Here is a 13,911-nt window from a genome sequence, read left to right on the forward strand (position 1 = left end):
TGTGTCTGTGAGCGATGTCCACCAAAGTGATGTTGGGAAATCCCAAGCCATGCCCTCTCATTCATGAACATGGATTTCCAAGCTAGGGGACACCGCTGGGGTGGGGGTGGGGGGGAATCAATTATTGGAGGAGAAGGGAGCCAGAGGCCAAGGATTTTGTGGAGTTTGAATTAGTAAACAAAGGCACATGAAGAAGGGAAAATTAACCAGGAAACTGAAGGGACATCAGCCAACTTACCTTTGGTCCAATAGGTGAGCTACCTCATGAGCAGTTGCAAGGTGGGGAAGGATGGGGGCCCATTGGGGTGTCCACAGCTGCCCAGGTGTCAGCAGGCTTGACCCAAGCCCACCTTTCCCTGGTTGGTGAGGTTGGGGATGCACCCCTGTTCTTCCTTGGTGGGGCTCTCACACTGTGGGGCCATCTCTCTCTCAGGCCAGGACCCCTGCTGGCCACAAAGTCCTTGGCCACTCTCGTCCAGTCTCCATTCTTTTTTTTTTTTTTAAAGATTTTATTTATTTATTTATTTATTTATTTATTTATTTATTTATTTATTTATATGACGAGAGAGACACAGCGAGAGCAGGAACACAAGCAGGGGGAGTGGGAGAGGGAGAAGCAGGCTTCCCGCTGAGCAGGGAGCCCGATGCGGGGCTCGATCCCAGGGCCCTGGGATCACGACCTGAGCCAAAGGCAGACGCTTAAGGACTGAGCCCCCCAGGCGCCCCCCAGTCTCCATTCTTGACCTGGCTCTCCCCTAATGCTAGTCAGGCCCGCCCCTCATTTCTCCCCCACAGGATGCTGGGGTGATGATGACCAGTACAGGAGATGGGCTTTGAGGAGCTAAACTTGTAACCCAGGGATAAGATGGTCTCTGAGGAAAAGTTAAAAATAAGGTGGGGTCTGAGATGTCCTTAGTCCTCATGCTAGATCAATCTGCAGGTCACATGAAACACCAAATGCTACAGAAGGCCCTGGAAAGGCCTAGAGGAGCTACAAATTTGAGGGGCTTTAAGCTTTCAGATCCTTCTTTTCCAAGTTTTATTACAAGCCCATTAAGCATTGGCGGGCAGCAATAGAAACGCCGAAGCCGAGGGCACCCGACCTAGTGGTTGGTCTTTGCGTCAAGTCTAGGCCACTCCCCTTGCCTGAGCCTCGGCACCCGGGCTGTAGCCTGGGACTATTAAGTACCTCCCGGGTTGTTGTGACGATTAGCAAAACCGACGAACAAGGGAGGGACGGTGCTTGTCACGAAGCAGGTGCTCAATATTTAGGGTTTTGTCCCCCAGCGGGGAATTATTTGTCATCAGCGGCTACAACTCCTAGAAATCACCTAATTTAATTCATCAAGAAGAAATCCGAGGGCCTGAACATCAGCTGAGCGCGAGCAGGCAAGGCTGAGAAGCACGCCCTGCTTCTTCCTGCAGGAGCTTGCACTTCCACTGCCCCGGGCCGCCGCCCTGATCGGGATCCCGGGTCGCTCGGAACGCGGAGCCCCCGGCCCCTCTGCCCCGAAGCGGTGACAACCAGGAGACGGCCGGGGGACTCGCCCCTCCTGGACTCCCCTCCTGGCCGCCCCGGGCTCCTGCCCTTCCCCGCGGTGAGTGGGCTCGGGCCAAGGGGTCTCCGCGGGGAGATGGGTGGGCGGGCCCAGGCGCTGGAAGGGGCGGAGTCCGCGGGCCGTAAAGGTCGAGACCCCCGTGCGGCACCTCCTCGCAGTCGTGTGTGTGGCGCGGAGTCTCCTCGTGGCCGCGGTCTGTGGGGCCGCGGAACTGGGCCGCGGAAGAGCGCGGGGTCCCGGCCGGCAAGCGGCCGACCGGGGGCCGGGGCGGGCGCGGCCCCTTTAAGACGCCGCGCCGGCCCCGCCCCGCGCCGCACCCCCGCCGGGAGCCGCGCCACGTGACCCGGGTCTTGTGACTGGCCGGGGGGAGGCGCGGAGGGGAAGCCCGCGGCGCCCGCCTCGGAGAGGGGCCCAGCCCCGCCGCCGCCGCCGCCGCCGCCGCCGCCCGCGAGGAGCGGGTCCGCCGCCGGGTCCGGGCGTCCGCGCGAGTCCGAGCCGGCGCGGGAGCGGGCGTCCTCGCGGGAGTCCAGGCGGGAGCCGGGGCCGGGCGCGGTGGGCGCCGCCCGCCATGGACCACAAGCCCCTGCTGCAGGAGCGGCCGCCCGCCTACAACCTGGAGGCCGGCCAGGGCGACTTCGCGTGCGGCCCGCACGGCTACGGCGCCATCCCCGCCGCGCCCCCGCCGCCGCCCTACCCCTACCTCGTCACAGGTGCGCCCGGCGGCCGGGGGCTGCGGGCCGGGGTGGGGGCCGGGGTCGGGGCTGGGCGCCGGGCCCGCGGCCCCGGGAGCAAACTTTGGGCCCGGTCCCGTGGGGACCTTTAACCCCGAAAGCAACTTTTCTCCGGACACCGCTGCGGCGGGGGGCGCGGCCCGACCGTGGGCGGGGGGCGGGGGGAACCCCCGCGCGGGCCCTGCCGGGGGGCCGCCCCGGGGCCGGGAACGCCGAGCTCGTGGGGCCGGGTGGCTGGGGAGTCCCCGCACCGGGAGCCCGCTGTCGGGCGCTCCGCCGACCTGGGGGGTCGCGAGCCCCGGGCCCGCCCGTCCCGGGAAGCGCCGCGCCCGGTTTCCCATTAACTTCGTCAACCAGGTGCTGTCTGCAGATTAGCACCCAGTAAAGCCCATAACGGGCACTTAGTGGAGGCGGGCCGTTGTCTGGATTTTGGAAAGGATAAGTTTGGGTGCGGGGGCGGGCTGGGTGTCGGGGCGGGGGGACGACAGGAGAAGTAGCCCTCAAACTTCCCAGTTTTCCTCCCGGCCCCCTTCTGATGTGCCTTCCTGCCCACAGGGATACCCACCCACCACCCCAGGGTCTACAACATCCACAGTCGAAATGTCACCAGGTACCCTGCCAATTCCATCGTTGTCGTTGGAGGCTGCCCAGTTTGCAGGTATGTCACAGGCCGGGGGCTGGTCCCCAGAGCCTCAGGAAGGCAGACTCGCCGGGGGCGGGGGGGGGGGCAGTCTTGGGACAAGCTGCTGACCTGCGGTGTGGGCGAGAGTGGGTTCGTTTGTCCTTAGGTCTCACATTGTTTCATGGGTCATCGGGGAGGGGTTCCCTTTCCTGCGGAGTTGAGTGGTTTGGGGGCCCTTGGGTCCCAGATGAGTGGGATGCAGAAATGTTAACACCTGGTGTCCCTGGTTCTGGAACCTGCAGTTGATTCTTGAAGGTGGTGGAAGGTTTCCTTTTACTGGGAAGGGCAGCTAGAAGTGCCCTGGCAGCAGAGCCCTGACTCAGATGGCCAGTGTGTCCAAGGATCCCGAGGTCCAGGAGGCCAGGGGAGCAACATCCGCGGCGCGGGGCCGTTGGCTGGAGGAGGATGGAAACACTGTGGTTCTTTGTGTGGGGCAGGAGCCGTTTTTCGTATTCTCAAACCAAAGCCTCCAGGGTCCTGCAACTGCTTTTATAGGGTCCGAGCTGCAGCTGGCTCCATGCTTGTTCTGTGTGGGTCATGAGGGTTCACATTCAGATAAGACTTGGTCCTTGCCTGCTTGATGCAAGAGTGCAGGTCTTCAGCTTGTCTGGGACAAGGAAGTTGAAGTCTCGGAGATGGAATTGAGAAACGTCGGTTCACACTGAGACTTAACGTCAAAGGTGTATCTGGAAGGCCTGGAGCAGAGTCAAGGGGAAGTTAAAGATTTCAGAGTCACAGGGGTCAACTGTGTGGGCGGGGGAGGGCTTCACAGAGATGGGGGGTAGGAGGCTGCACTCCCAGAGCCTAGTAGAGGGGGCTGTGGGCCAGCTGGGGACCTTGTCTGTCAACTCAGGACAGGTGTGTCTTCTGATACAGCCTTTGGGGGAACGTAACGGGGGTTGGGGGAAAGACAGATCACTTGCACCCTCCTGGACACCACTCTCTCCACGGGCATCTGGGGGCATCACAGCTGTTGGGGTTTGAAGGTACAAAGGTGGGAAGAAGGGGCGTGGGCCTGGGAGCTCCCCGAAGGCTGCTTGGCTGGGCGGGGGTCAGGACTCGGTCGCCTGTGAAGAGAGCCACTGGGAGTCTCGGGGGGGGGTGTGCAGAGGTAGGTGATGGGAACCCCGCTGTCTTTGGCTTTGAGGCTGGCGCTGGGTGCTCAGAGCCCTGGCTGTGTGCACAGTCCTTCTGTCCCCACGCGGGCCAGCTGGAGGATTCCAAGGGCCTATTTTTGGCGGGAGAATCTTTGAGTGCTCTCCCGAGTTTAGGAAGGTGTCTGGGGCAGAGCAGTCCGGCTGCGATTTCAGTGTCTCCACGCCATGGCTGCGTGTTGTGTCCAGCCAGTTCCCAGCCTGCTGCCGGCGCTGCACTCAGATCCCGGCCGTTTTCCCACCTGGGAAGTGGGGGTGTCTTGGGGTGCTCTTTGAAGCCCTTCCTGGCCCAAGTGCCTGTGCTCAGACCAGCGCGAGGCCCCCGTGGCTGCCGGGTGGGGAGCACTTTCCTGGCTACTTTCCTTCTCCCCCCCGGGCGGGAGCTCTGTCATGTCGGAGGCCTGTGGCTTCTGCTGATGGGGTCCCGGAGCCCCACTCCTGCAGAATCTGGATCAGGGTCAGCTGCCTGAAGGCTGAGGTGTGGGGCGCCGGCAGCGGGACAGGCTTTTCATGTCGGGCTCACCGTCCTCCCTGCCTCTGGGTGGTAGCACTGAGGAGGGGGTGCTCTGAGAGCAAGTTTGGGGACGGAGTTGGGACCTAACGCGCTGATTCCCTCTTGGCCTGTCCCCGTGATCCCTCTCGCCTGCGGACTGAGGAGGATGGGTGCTGGCAGTAAGGGCCGCCCCCAGCACTTGGGTGCTTCATGTGGGAGTGTCCCCACCCTCCGCCGCTGGAGAGCGGGCAGCCCCTTGGCCCCGGGAGGCCAGCTTCCTAGGCAGTGGGCGGGCGAGCAGGGGGCCTGGGAGATGGGCAGTGGGAAGGAGGGAGAGGCCGGCGCTTCCCAAGGACGCTCTCCTGTGGTTTGGGGAGCGGGTGCGTGGCCCTGGGGCGGCTCCCCTCTGGGGAGAGCGGAGAGGTGTCCCCTGGGGCACAGTCCGGCGAGGCCACGGTCTGGCATCTGGAGTTGGGAGACGGCCACTTGTCATGTGAACACACTGTCTCCCTTTTCGTGCAGCCCGCCAGGCTCTGTCCCCTTCCCTCCTGGTAGCTTGGCAGGCATTTGCTCAAGTCACACGTCTGTGATTCCTTCTGAGGGAGGCTTGGCCGAAGAGGCCCATGTCACTTGGCCCTCATCTTAAGCAGCCTGACCCCGTCTTCCCTTTTCAGTGGGCCTCGAGAAAGCTCTCCTTGGGAGCCCAGCAGAGGAGCGGGCTCCTCATTTCACCCCGTCTGTCTGGACTCAGCGCCATCTTGCCCGGGCAGGGCTCTGGCCAGGCCCCGGCCTCTCTGAAGCTGGTCCTGGGGGTTGTGGGCCGTCCCTCAGCGCAGGGTGAGGGGAGGTGGCAGCCCCCAGAGTCTGGGAGTCCAGGCTCGGCTCGGTTCACCCCGGGCTGCCATGGGGCAGCCCGTTGGGAAGGCTCCCTGCGCAGCAAGGGGTCAAAGGCCAGAGTGTGCATAAAGCCTGGCCTGCCCGGGGCTCCCCACTGACACTGGCCGGATGTCACTGATACTTAGTTTTGGGGGTAACCCGAGGGGTACGAGGAGATCCAGAAACGAGTGGGGCCTTGGCAGCCGAGAGAGAGGCTCCAGGCAGGCTGAGGGTATGACACAGGGCATGGGGGGACGGGGTGCGGTGTGTGGAGGGGTCCTGAGAGGAGGGGGTCTGGACAGTGGGCTGCAGGCAGGGGGCGGAGGGGCCCCAGCTCATCTGGCATCTGGGACCACAAAACCAGCGCTCCGGAGGCGGCCGATGGGCCTGGGCCGGCTGGAAAACAGGCCACCAGGATGGGCCCTGCCCACGGCCGCGGTCCTGTGGGTTCTGCCCGGCCTGACGGGGGGGAGGGGGAGCACCCCAAGGAATGCCGGGGCCTCTGGTCCGTGGGTCCAGGCCCAGGCCTGGGTGATCCGCAGCTCCTCCCGCAGCCAGTCCTCCCCGACCCCCCCGGGGGCACCTGCCCTGTGTGCCCCTGTGTAGCGGAGGCCCTGGGACAGCACAAGGCCAGACAGAGGCGCCTCCCAAGTGGGTGAGGTATGAGCGGGTTGGCTGGGTGCTTTGGGCATCTGGTCCCCAAGCCTTGGCTCCCACTGAAGGCCACTGGAGGAAGTCCTCAGCTCTGTCTCCCCTGAGACTCGGCCTTCCGGTGAGGGCTGGTCTGGGGGCTGCTCCCGGGCTGGATGCCACCCTGAGTGCGTAACTGGGGACGCACCGAGGGCTGCTGGAGCTGGTGGCCCTGAGTGCCCGCGTGGAGGGGCGGAGGGAGTACGGGACATGCGGGGGCTGCCTTTCGCGGATGGCTGGTCCTTGGGGCGCTCACTCCCCTCGGGCCTTGGTGGCCGATCCGTCGCCTCGCTGCCCGAGAGCCTGGCCCAGGCCTGCTCTGCACAGATGCCCAGTGGCCGCTTTCTCCGTAGGGCCAGAGCCAGGAGTTAAATGAGCGTGTTCAGAATTTGTCAGTTCCCAGTTTCTCCAGCTTCCACATCCTTCCCTGCCCACCTCCCCCCCCCACCAGCCGATTGCCCAAGAACGGGGCGCGGCTTCCAGCCTCTGCGGGCCGCCTGCGCAGTGTGGATTGTGGATTCTGAGCCGGTTGAGAGTTGAAGCTCGTTCTGAGCCGACTGGGGCCTTTCGGGGCCGGGGGGTGCGGAGAGGAAGAGCGGGTGACGCCGTTTGGGAGAGCCGGTGGGAGGCAGCCCGCGTCAGGGTTGTCCCCGGGCGTCCCCTCCGTCCTGTGGTGCCTCGTGGGGACGGGCGCCAGGGACAGGTTTGCTCTGCGGCCTGGAGTCTTGCTCCATCAAAAGTGGCCCAGAGATCAGATTGTGTTTCTCAATTCAGAAGATTCTGGATCTTTAGAAACTGTAAGTTATGCCAGCATTGTTTCTGAGGTCTGGGGCAGTACCCATGGTGAGAACATTAGTATTTTTGCAGCAGGACGGGAGTATTCACGTGCAGTGGATGAATTATGACCGTACGTGGCCACGGGTTAGTTTGGGTCACGGGTTGCCGCCAGGCGAGTGTGCTACAAACCTATGAGAAAGTTCTTTCAGAGCCTTGTATCGTCTGGAAGAGGGGTGTGGACTCCTGGGGTGGCAGGTGTGGTGCCTGGGGGCTGCCCCCGCTGGCTGTGCCTTGTTCCTCACGCGTGAAAGCGTGTTGGGTTCGGGTCGTTGGCCGTGGCAGGCGGTTTGCTCACGGGCCTGCCGGCGGGGCCGCTCCCTCATCCCTGAAGGGAAAGGCCCCTGCTCTTCCGGAGACCGGTGGCCAGGCCGTCTTTAGAGTGGGGTGAAGGCGGACGGGGCGAGCTGGGGCCCTCTCCTCCAAGGGCCTCGGCGGGGAGGCGCAGGGTCACGGAGGACGGAGCGGCGGCGGCCCAGGCGGCTAGCTGTGCTCTGGCCGGAGTACGTGACGGGTGTGGACGGAAAGCACGGCGGGTGTGAGCAGCGAGGGCTTGTGTGGGCTTGTGTCCTCGGGTCTGGGAAGCCCCGGCTGGGGGAGGGGGAGGGCGCCTGGTCCGCCGCGAGGCCGAGAGGCCACTGCTCTGCCTTTTAAGTTCCCAGAGCACTTCCAGGGGCCGAGCAAGGGGAGTGTTGGGCCCAGACGGCGTGGGGGCCGCTGGGAAGCTTCGTGCTCGGGCAGGGCCGGTCCCTGGCTTCATGGGCACGGAGGGCCTGGGGGGGGGTGTCCGTCCCCGCGCACCCCGGGTTCCCTCCAGCTGAGGGCCGCGGAGCACCCGGGAAGAGGCAGCTGGGGCAAGCAGCCCACGACAGCCGCCTGTCCTCCGACGGGGGGTTCGTGTGGGGAGGTGTGCCAGGCAGCCCCCGTGGCTCCTGCCCCCCACCGTGGGGACACTGCACCGGGCTCAGAGGGCTGCCCCAGGCACCGAGGACAGCAGGATACGCCTTGGCCCCAGGCTCCTCCGGGACATCTGCAGCCTCTGAGCAGACACACCGGGTTCTAGGTTGTGCTGCTTAATGGCTTTGATCCTTAAGTGGGATGACATGGAGTGTTCAGCCTGGGAGGTGCTCAGCCAGGTAGTCCCTGTCCTTGGGCCCCACTCGCCCCTGGAGGGGATGCTGGGCGAGGCACCCTCCTAACTCCTTCAGAGGGCAGGCTTCTCTGGAAGGTTCTCAGCTGTTGCTTGTGACCCAGCTAGGAGGCCTGGCTCACTTCTGTCCTCGGCTTTTTCTTGGGCATTCTAACCGACCCTGTGAACGGGTGTGATTCTTGGGATTTCAGCTGTGGGTGGGACTTCGGTAGATGCCAGGAGGAAGGAGGACAGGGGCACCTGGGTGGCAGCAAAGCTCCGAGTGGTCCAGGTCTAGCTAGTCTGAAAGTGGCTTGATTCGCAGCCGTAGTTAGTTGCAGGAGCTGTCGCGAGGACTGTGGCCAGAGCAGATGCGTTCCTGTCCCCGTGTGGGGCCCAGGGCCTCCCTGAAGCCTCACCCCTGACTTGGGCAGCATGGCCTTTGGTGCTTTCTCAGGTGGGGCAGGTGTGGGGTGGGCTCTGCACAGCTGTGTCTGGACGCCCACGGGCAGGGGCAGCCACGGGAGGGCCAAGGAACAATGTGGGGACCCGACGACCTTGGCAGTCCTTAGAAAGGGGACTCCTCCAATACTAGACTTTCATAGCAGTCTAAACAAGAAAAGGTAACTCTGCAGGTGGAAATTCAGGCCTGTTGGTTAGCTTGCCCTCAGATCCGGCCTTGCCTGTGTGCAGGCTGACTGGTCAGCACACAGGTCAGCCTGGGAAATGCCGGCTGAAACAGTTCAATAGGGGTCTTTACTGCGGGACTTCTCAGAGCCTTTCCTAAACTACTGTGCACCGTGACTCCAGGGCAGGGGGATGAGCTTCCTCAAATTAATCAAAAAAGTCCTTTTCTGCAGAGCTTATCAGGGGAAGTGGTGTTTTAGGACAAGCCCCTTGGGAAGTGCTGCTAGAGGGTGCTGTCCTGTGTAGACATTTTAGGCAACTCCCTCCTGAGGGAGTAGGAAGGGAAGCGGGCATCAAGTGTGACGGTTTCTTTAAGCAGTTGAAAGCCAGGCTTCCTAAGAGTCTAGTTACCACGATTCTCAGCCCTCAGCCCCCCTCAGCCCGGCTCCTGCTCTCTGCGCGGCGTCTGCGCGGCTGGAGCCCTGGCCCAGCGTGGGCAGGAGCGGAGCTCAGAAGGGGCGGCGGCGCCAGGTGTGGCATCTGGAGTGGAGGAAGTCTTCTGTTGGGTGCTTCACCTTGACACTCGACCTTCTGTTAAGCTGAACCTTCGTCCTCTGCACACACAGTGGCAAGACGAGAAGCAGCTGCTTCCAGAACATTGTGGGCACAGGAGACCCTTAGCAGCGTTTGAAGACAAAGGAGCGGAGGTGTGGGTAGAGGAGGAGGAGGCTTCAGGGCCACTGAGGCAGCTGGGGTGAACGCGGGGAGGCGGGGGCGGTCTGGGAGCGGGGCCCACCCCATGAAGGCAGGCCGGCCCGGGGGGTGCCGCAGGGAGGGCCACTGTCCCGGAAGCCCCTCCCTCCTTCCTTCTCAGTACTCCGCCTCGGCTGACTTGGGCACATTTGTTCTGGTGAATTCTGGCGAAGTGCCTTGTTCCCAAAGGCCCTCGGCTCACAGCGTGGTGGACGAGGCTGAAGGTGTCCCTGGCCGCCTGGGGAGGAACTTGTTTCCACCGACTTGCCCTGGCTCTCCAGAATGTGAACCATTGCTCATGAGGGCTGAGCTGGCTCTTGCGGTTACCATTTTAATTCCAGCTCTGTGTCCAGAACTTTCCAGAAGTGGCCTAAGCAGCAGTGGCAGAGCTGAGCGCAAGGCTCCTACTTCCCGTCTTTGAAAATGAGCCTGGAACGTGAGTGGTGACCTCAGGTCACTGAACCTACACTCCTGGCACATGGTTGGGGTGATAGGTCCTAGGCGTGTGGGTTACGCACACTGAAGATAAATTTGACTTTGTGAAGAAGAAAGAGATTAAATTTCTCAAGATAAGTGGTCTTCCTATAGACACTGTGAATTTGGCTGATTTTAATCTTTCAGTAAAATCTGCTGTAACCTTCTCCCAAAACAGAATTCGAGGAAGTTTCTGGAATTTCCCTCTAGGGGATGGAAGAATAAAACTTTTCAACAGTGGGGAAAAACATACCCTGAAATGATTAGGTTTTCTTGGTCTCGTTTTCAGAGATACAAGAATTTTTATAGAAACTAGCATTTGTTTCCTGTTCGTCCTTTTGTAACGGAGGAGGAAACGTGGCAAGGGAACGTTCTTGTCGTTACAAGTGAGGATTCCTTCCGGTAACTCCCCTCCCCTTCCCATTCTGGAGCAGTGGCTGGCCGGAATCGGCACGCGCAACAGGCCGGCGGGTTCGTTGCTGGAGGGGCAAAGACTGCTTCTGGGGACACAGTCACTGACGCACCGAGGGCCCCGCGTCCTCACGCGCTCCGTCCCCTCTCGTGCGGGGCTCTGCCAAGGGCCCTAACACGAGTGCCCCTCTCTTCTCTCCACAGAGTCGGGGTTCTGGAGGACTCCTTCACCTTCCTGGGCATCTTCTTGGCCATCATCTTGTTCCCATTTGGGTTCATCTGCTGTTTTGCCTTGAGGAAGCGAAGATGCCCCAACTGTGGCGCGAACTTCACTTAACAGGAACACCACACCCGGCTTCCCTACATCCAGCTGTCTTTTTCTAATGTAAATGTGTACAGTAGCTTTATTTGATTAAGCTTTCAGGACTGTTTTGTAAAGCGAGGCGGGCTAGACGGCGTGAGCTGCAGTTTCGTGGGCGCAGGGGTCACGGCGTGGGGACACAGCGGCACTGCTCTGGGGTGAATGACAGCTCAATAAAGCACTGCTTTTATTTTTTGCAGTCTTCAGTTTGAGAAAGGTGAGAAATACTGTTTTAAATAAATGAGATTCATACCCTTGTTTACCTGGTTCTGCTTATTCGGCGTGCACACTGCTGCTCGTATAAACAGACTCGTGGGCATGTTCGCGATCTTCCGTAACCAGACAGACCAGACCACCACCCCCATCGCCTGGCTTCAGCAGCATCCAGCTCCTGGCAGGTCCGATCTAGTCCTCCGTAGACAGTCACAGCTCAAGAGTGTGCTTTCCAAATTTTTATTAATATAACGAAACCTAATATACCTTGACACTTACTTACAGAGCACGCACCTCTGCGCCCAGGACCTGAGCTAAGCCCTCCCCTCCTCGGTGAGGCAGGCGAGTGCCCACCAGTCGTCTGTGAAGGCCGAGACCGGGTCGGGTCGGGTGAGGCAAGCGAGCCTGCAGAGACCGCACCTGAGAGTCTCTGTAACAAAGCCGGAGGATCCCGAAGAGCAGAGCTCTGGAGGTCAGGGAGGCCTCACCGCCCCCATTGCAAATACTGCGCTGCCACGAGCCCTCCTCTTACTCAGACGCTGAGAGAAGCAGGGACCGCTCAACGAGATGGGACTGTGGTTGCTTTATTGGCTGGAGCGTCTTCTCTCAGGACAGGTGTGCTGTTGGCCAGCTTGGCCCGGAAGACCCTCACGCAGGTCTGACTCCTCAGCCCTCGGGGTCGCCCGATTCGCCCGGCAGCCAGGGCAGGACCAAGGACGTGAGGTGTCACACGCTTCCAGTGGTTTACCTGCATTTGACCATGACCACTTTCAAGTTTATAGAAAAATGCTGACCTTTATGGCGAGACCAACGGAGCTGTGATAAATGAGGTCCTCTCCGCCCACACACAGTGAATGGCCAGGGTGTGCGTCCTGATTCTGGACTCCTCCAAAACAGGGCCCAGTCCCTGGCAGCGAGGTAAACTCGGCCACTGGCTCAGAGTTCCCAGTTCTGAGGCTGGGGTGGCAGGTCTCAGATGAAATGCAGACCTTCCCATCCCAGCCACTAACACTCAGGTCCTGGCTATCTACGTGCTCTTTGCGGGAGTGGGGGTCAGTACCTGATTGCAGAAATGAAGTACACCAGCTAGGGAGGCAGCTTCGATCAGCGAGCATAGCGAGAACACCCTGGGGTCGCTCGCGTGGGGCCCTCACACGCATGTGTGACGCTCTGAGCCAGGCCCACGTGCAGCAAGGCCTGGTGTCTTCTCTGCACTGAGTCGGGGAGTTCGTAACTCCAAACTACTAAACTTAATAGCTCTGGGATTATTCGAGTACTAAACATCATGGCTGTGACAGGGTCAGGCAAAATGTCTGCACGCTCTTCAGGTATGTCTAAATAGAAGGAAACTTGGGGATTCCTCCATCTTAGGTAGCTCTACATCTGATTAAACAATTTAAAATTTTTAAGTTAAAAAATTAAATTTTATATAATAGTCTCATAATTTATATTGCTTACAATTATGATTTGCATGCTAATTTGCAAATTTACACATCATTTCCTTTAGATAAATGTCATAATGCTAGGTAAGAGCACATGCTTTATAAAATAAAACTGTGGTCTCCTTTGCATTCAGGTGCAGAAACCCAGTCATGAAAGCATAGACTATCCCTTACTCTGGCTATTAAAAAAAATCATAGAATATTTTAAAAATGATACAGTAAGGACTGGAACCAAATTTACTGTCTTCTGATGAACAGTATAGATTTTTAAATGACTGAGTTGATAACTATTCTTTATCTTCTTAAAGATGGAAATGTATCAACACAACTATGTTAAATGGAGAGAATGCATTGATTTGCTCAAGTAGAATACAGTTAAAATCAGGCACCCTTTGGCGAAGCTTTACAACAGTTACAGCACGTCAAACAACTTGTATCATTTTGCAAGTGAGAACTTAACGGAGGAACTGGAGCTCCTGGGCCCTCCCTTCATTGGATGATGGGCGCTGAGCGATCGTTGGTCACCGTCGGTCGGAGTTTCACGGTAGCAAAGGGGTTCTCTCCGCTGCAGGGGGAGGAAAAACACAGCTACAGAAATACTACGAGATGGAAATTTGATTTTAAAAGAGCCATGAACTACTCTTCTCACTGTGAAAATCTATGGCTTCTGTAAAAAATTCCAGACACTTTGTGAACATGAACGTTTCTCTGTGGCAGCTCTGAGTTACAGAACTCTCCAGAGCTGTAGACGCTGTAACAGGAGAGCCACCTAGGTAGGACAGGGTCTGGATTCAGTTGCCCATCGCCCCTGTGACCAGGCCTCCTCCCTCTGGGACCCGGGCAGACGCTGGCAGAGCCTCCAGGCCCCCCTCCCCAGCCTGATGAGAACAGGGTGGCTGCATCCTCCTCAGACCCCACAGGCCCGAGGCCTCTCAGGGATGGACCTCCTGGGCTGCACAGACCCCACGGACAAAGGTCAACATACCTGAGGAAAGGAGGCTTTGCTGTCCCATTTGCATCGTTCTGTGAAGAATAGATAAAGATGGAAGTTTATGGAAGGCTCATGAAATTGGGACATTTTTAATAAGACCTGAAGGTACAGCCACCTAAAGCACAAGGGACTCCACATATGGCTAATGCCGGTTTTAATAAGCGCCCCCCAGTCTCTGTCCATTTGAGACCATCTCAATGTGTCTAAAGTCACTTAAAGAGTAAGGACAAGAACAAAAAACCTAAGACAGGGAGGGACCCTCACAAGTGCTGGAACGACTCAGAATTTGAGGGAGGCTGGGACGGGCTGCTCCTCACCGATGGTCCTTCGGCTGCGCACATATAGTGACTGCAGGTGGGTTTGGGAGCCCAATCCTGAATGATGCCATCAAAAGACAATAAGTAAGAATAAGACCTTGTTGGGTCTTGGTGCCCACAGACTGGTGCCGACAGCTGGCCAGAGCTCTGGTAGGAAGTTCCAGAAGGCGAGGG

The 13,911-nt window shown here is 59.4% G+C and overlaps 2 protein-coding genes across 5 annotated transcripts in view; one reads left to right on the forward strand and one right to left on the reverse strand.

The window, feature by feature from the left end:
• Positions 1 to 1,988: 1,988 nt before the first annotated feature.
• Positions 1,989 to 12,389, forward strand: BRI3 (brain protein I3). Of its 2 annotated transcripts, XR_004676260.1 has the most exons (4): positions 1,989 to 2,269; positions 2,846 to 2,948; positions 10,618 to 10,991; positions 11,273 to 12,389. XR_004676260.1 is itself a non-coding variant. In XM_034988373.1 (3 exons), the coding sequence occupies exons 1-3, from the start codon at positions 2,128 to 2,130 to the stop codon at positions 10,748 to 10,750; spliced, it is 378 nt and encodes a 125-aa protein (XP_034844264.1). In that variant the 5' UTR covers positions 1,989 to 2,127; the 3' UTR covers positions 10,751 to 11,031. The 2 variants fall into 2 exon arrangements, 1 of the variants encoding a protein (XP_034844264.1); XM_034988373.1 differs by lacking the exon at positions 11,273 to 12,389 and having other exon boundaries at positions 10,618 to 11,031.
• A 266-nt stretch (positions 12,390 to 12,655) lies between these two features.
• The window catches only part of BAIAP2L1 (BAR/IMD domain containing adaptor protein 2 like 1), a 99,723-nt gene continuing 98,467 nt past the window's right edge, over positions 12,656 to 13,911 (reverse strand). For all 3 annotated transcript variants that reach the window (XM_034988370.1, XM_034988369.1, XM_034988371.1), the window contains exons 13-14: positions 13,415 to 13,452; positions 12,656 to 12,994 (exon numbers count right to left, since the gene is read on the reverse strand). In XM_034988370.1, the coding sequence (XP_034844261.1) occupies positions 12,919 to 12,994; positions 13,415 to 13,452 (114 nt within the window). In that variant the 3' untranslated portion in view covers positions 12,656 to 12,918. The remainder of the gene's footprint in view (positions 12,995 to 13,414; positions 13,453 to 13,911) is intronic.

This window comes from Mirounga leonina, unplaced genomic scaffold (genome assembly GCF_011800145.1).
Source record: "Mirounga leonina isolate KUSES-001 unplaced genomic scaffold, KU_Mleo_1.0 Mir_454, whole genome shotgun sequence".
Taxonomy (NCBI): Eukaryota; Metazoa; Chordata; class Mammalia; order Carnivora; family Phocidae; genus Mirounga; species Mirounga leonina.

Coding starts and splice junctions, on each gene's coding strand:
- BRI3 (XM_034988373.1), top strand. CDS start 2,128: ATGGACCACAAGCCCCTGCTGCAGGAGCGGCCGCCCGCCTACAACCTG. Junction 2,270..2,845: donor CTACCCCTACCTCGTCACAG/GTGCGCCCGGCG, acceptor TCCTGCCCACAG/GGATACCCACCCACCACCCC. Junction 2,949..10,617: donor GGAGGCTGCCCAGTTTGCAG/GTATGTCACAGG, acceptor TTCTCTCCACAG/AGTCGGGGTTCTGGAGGACT.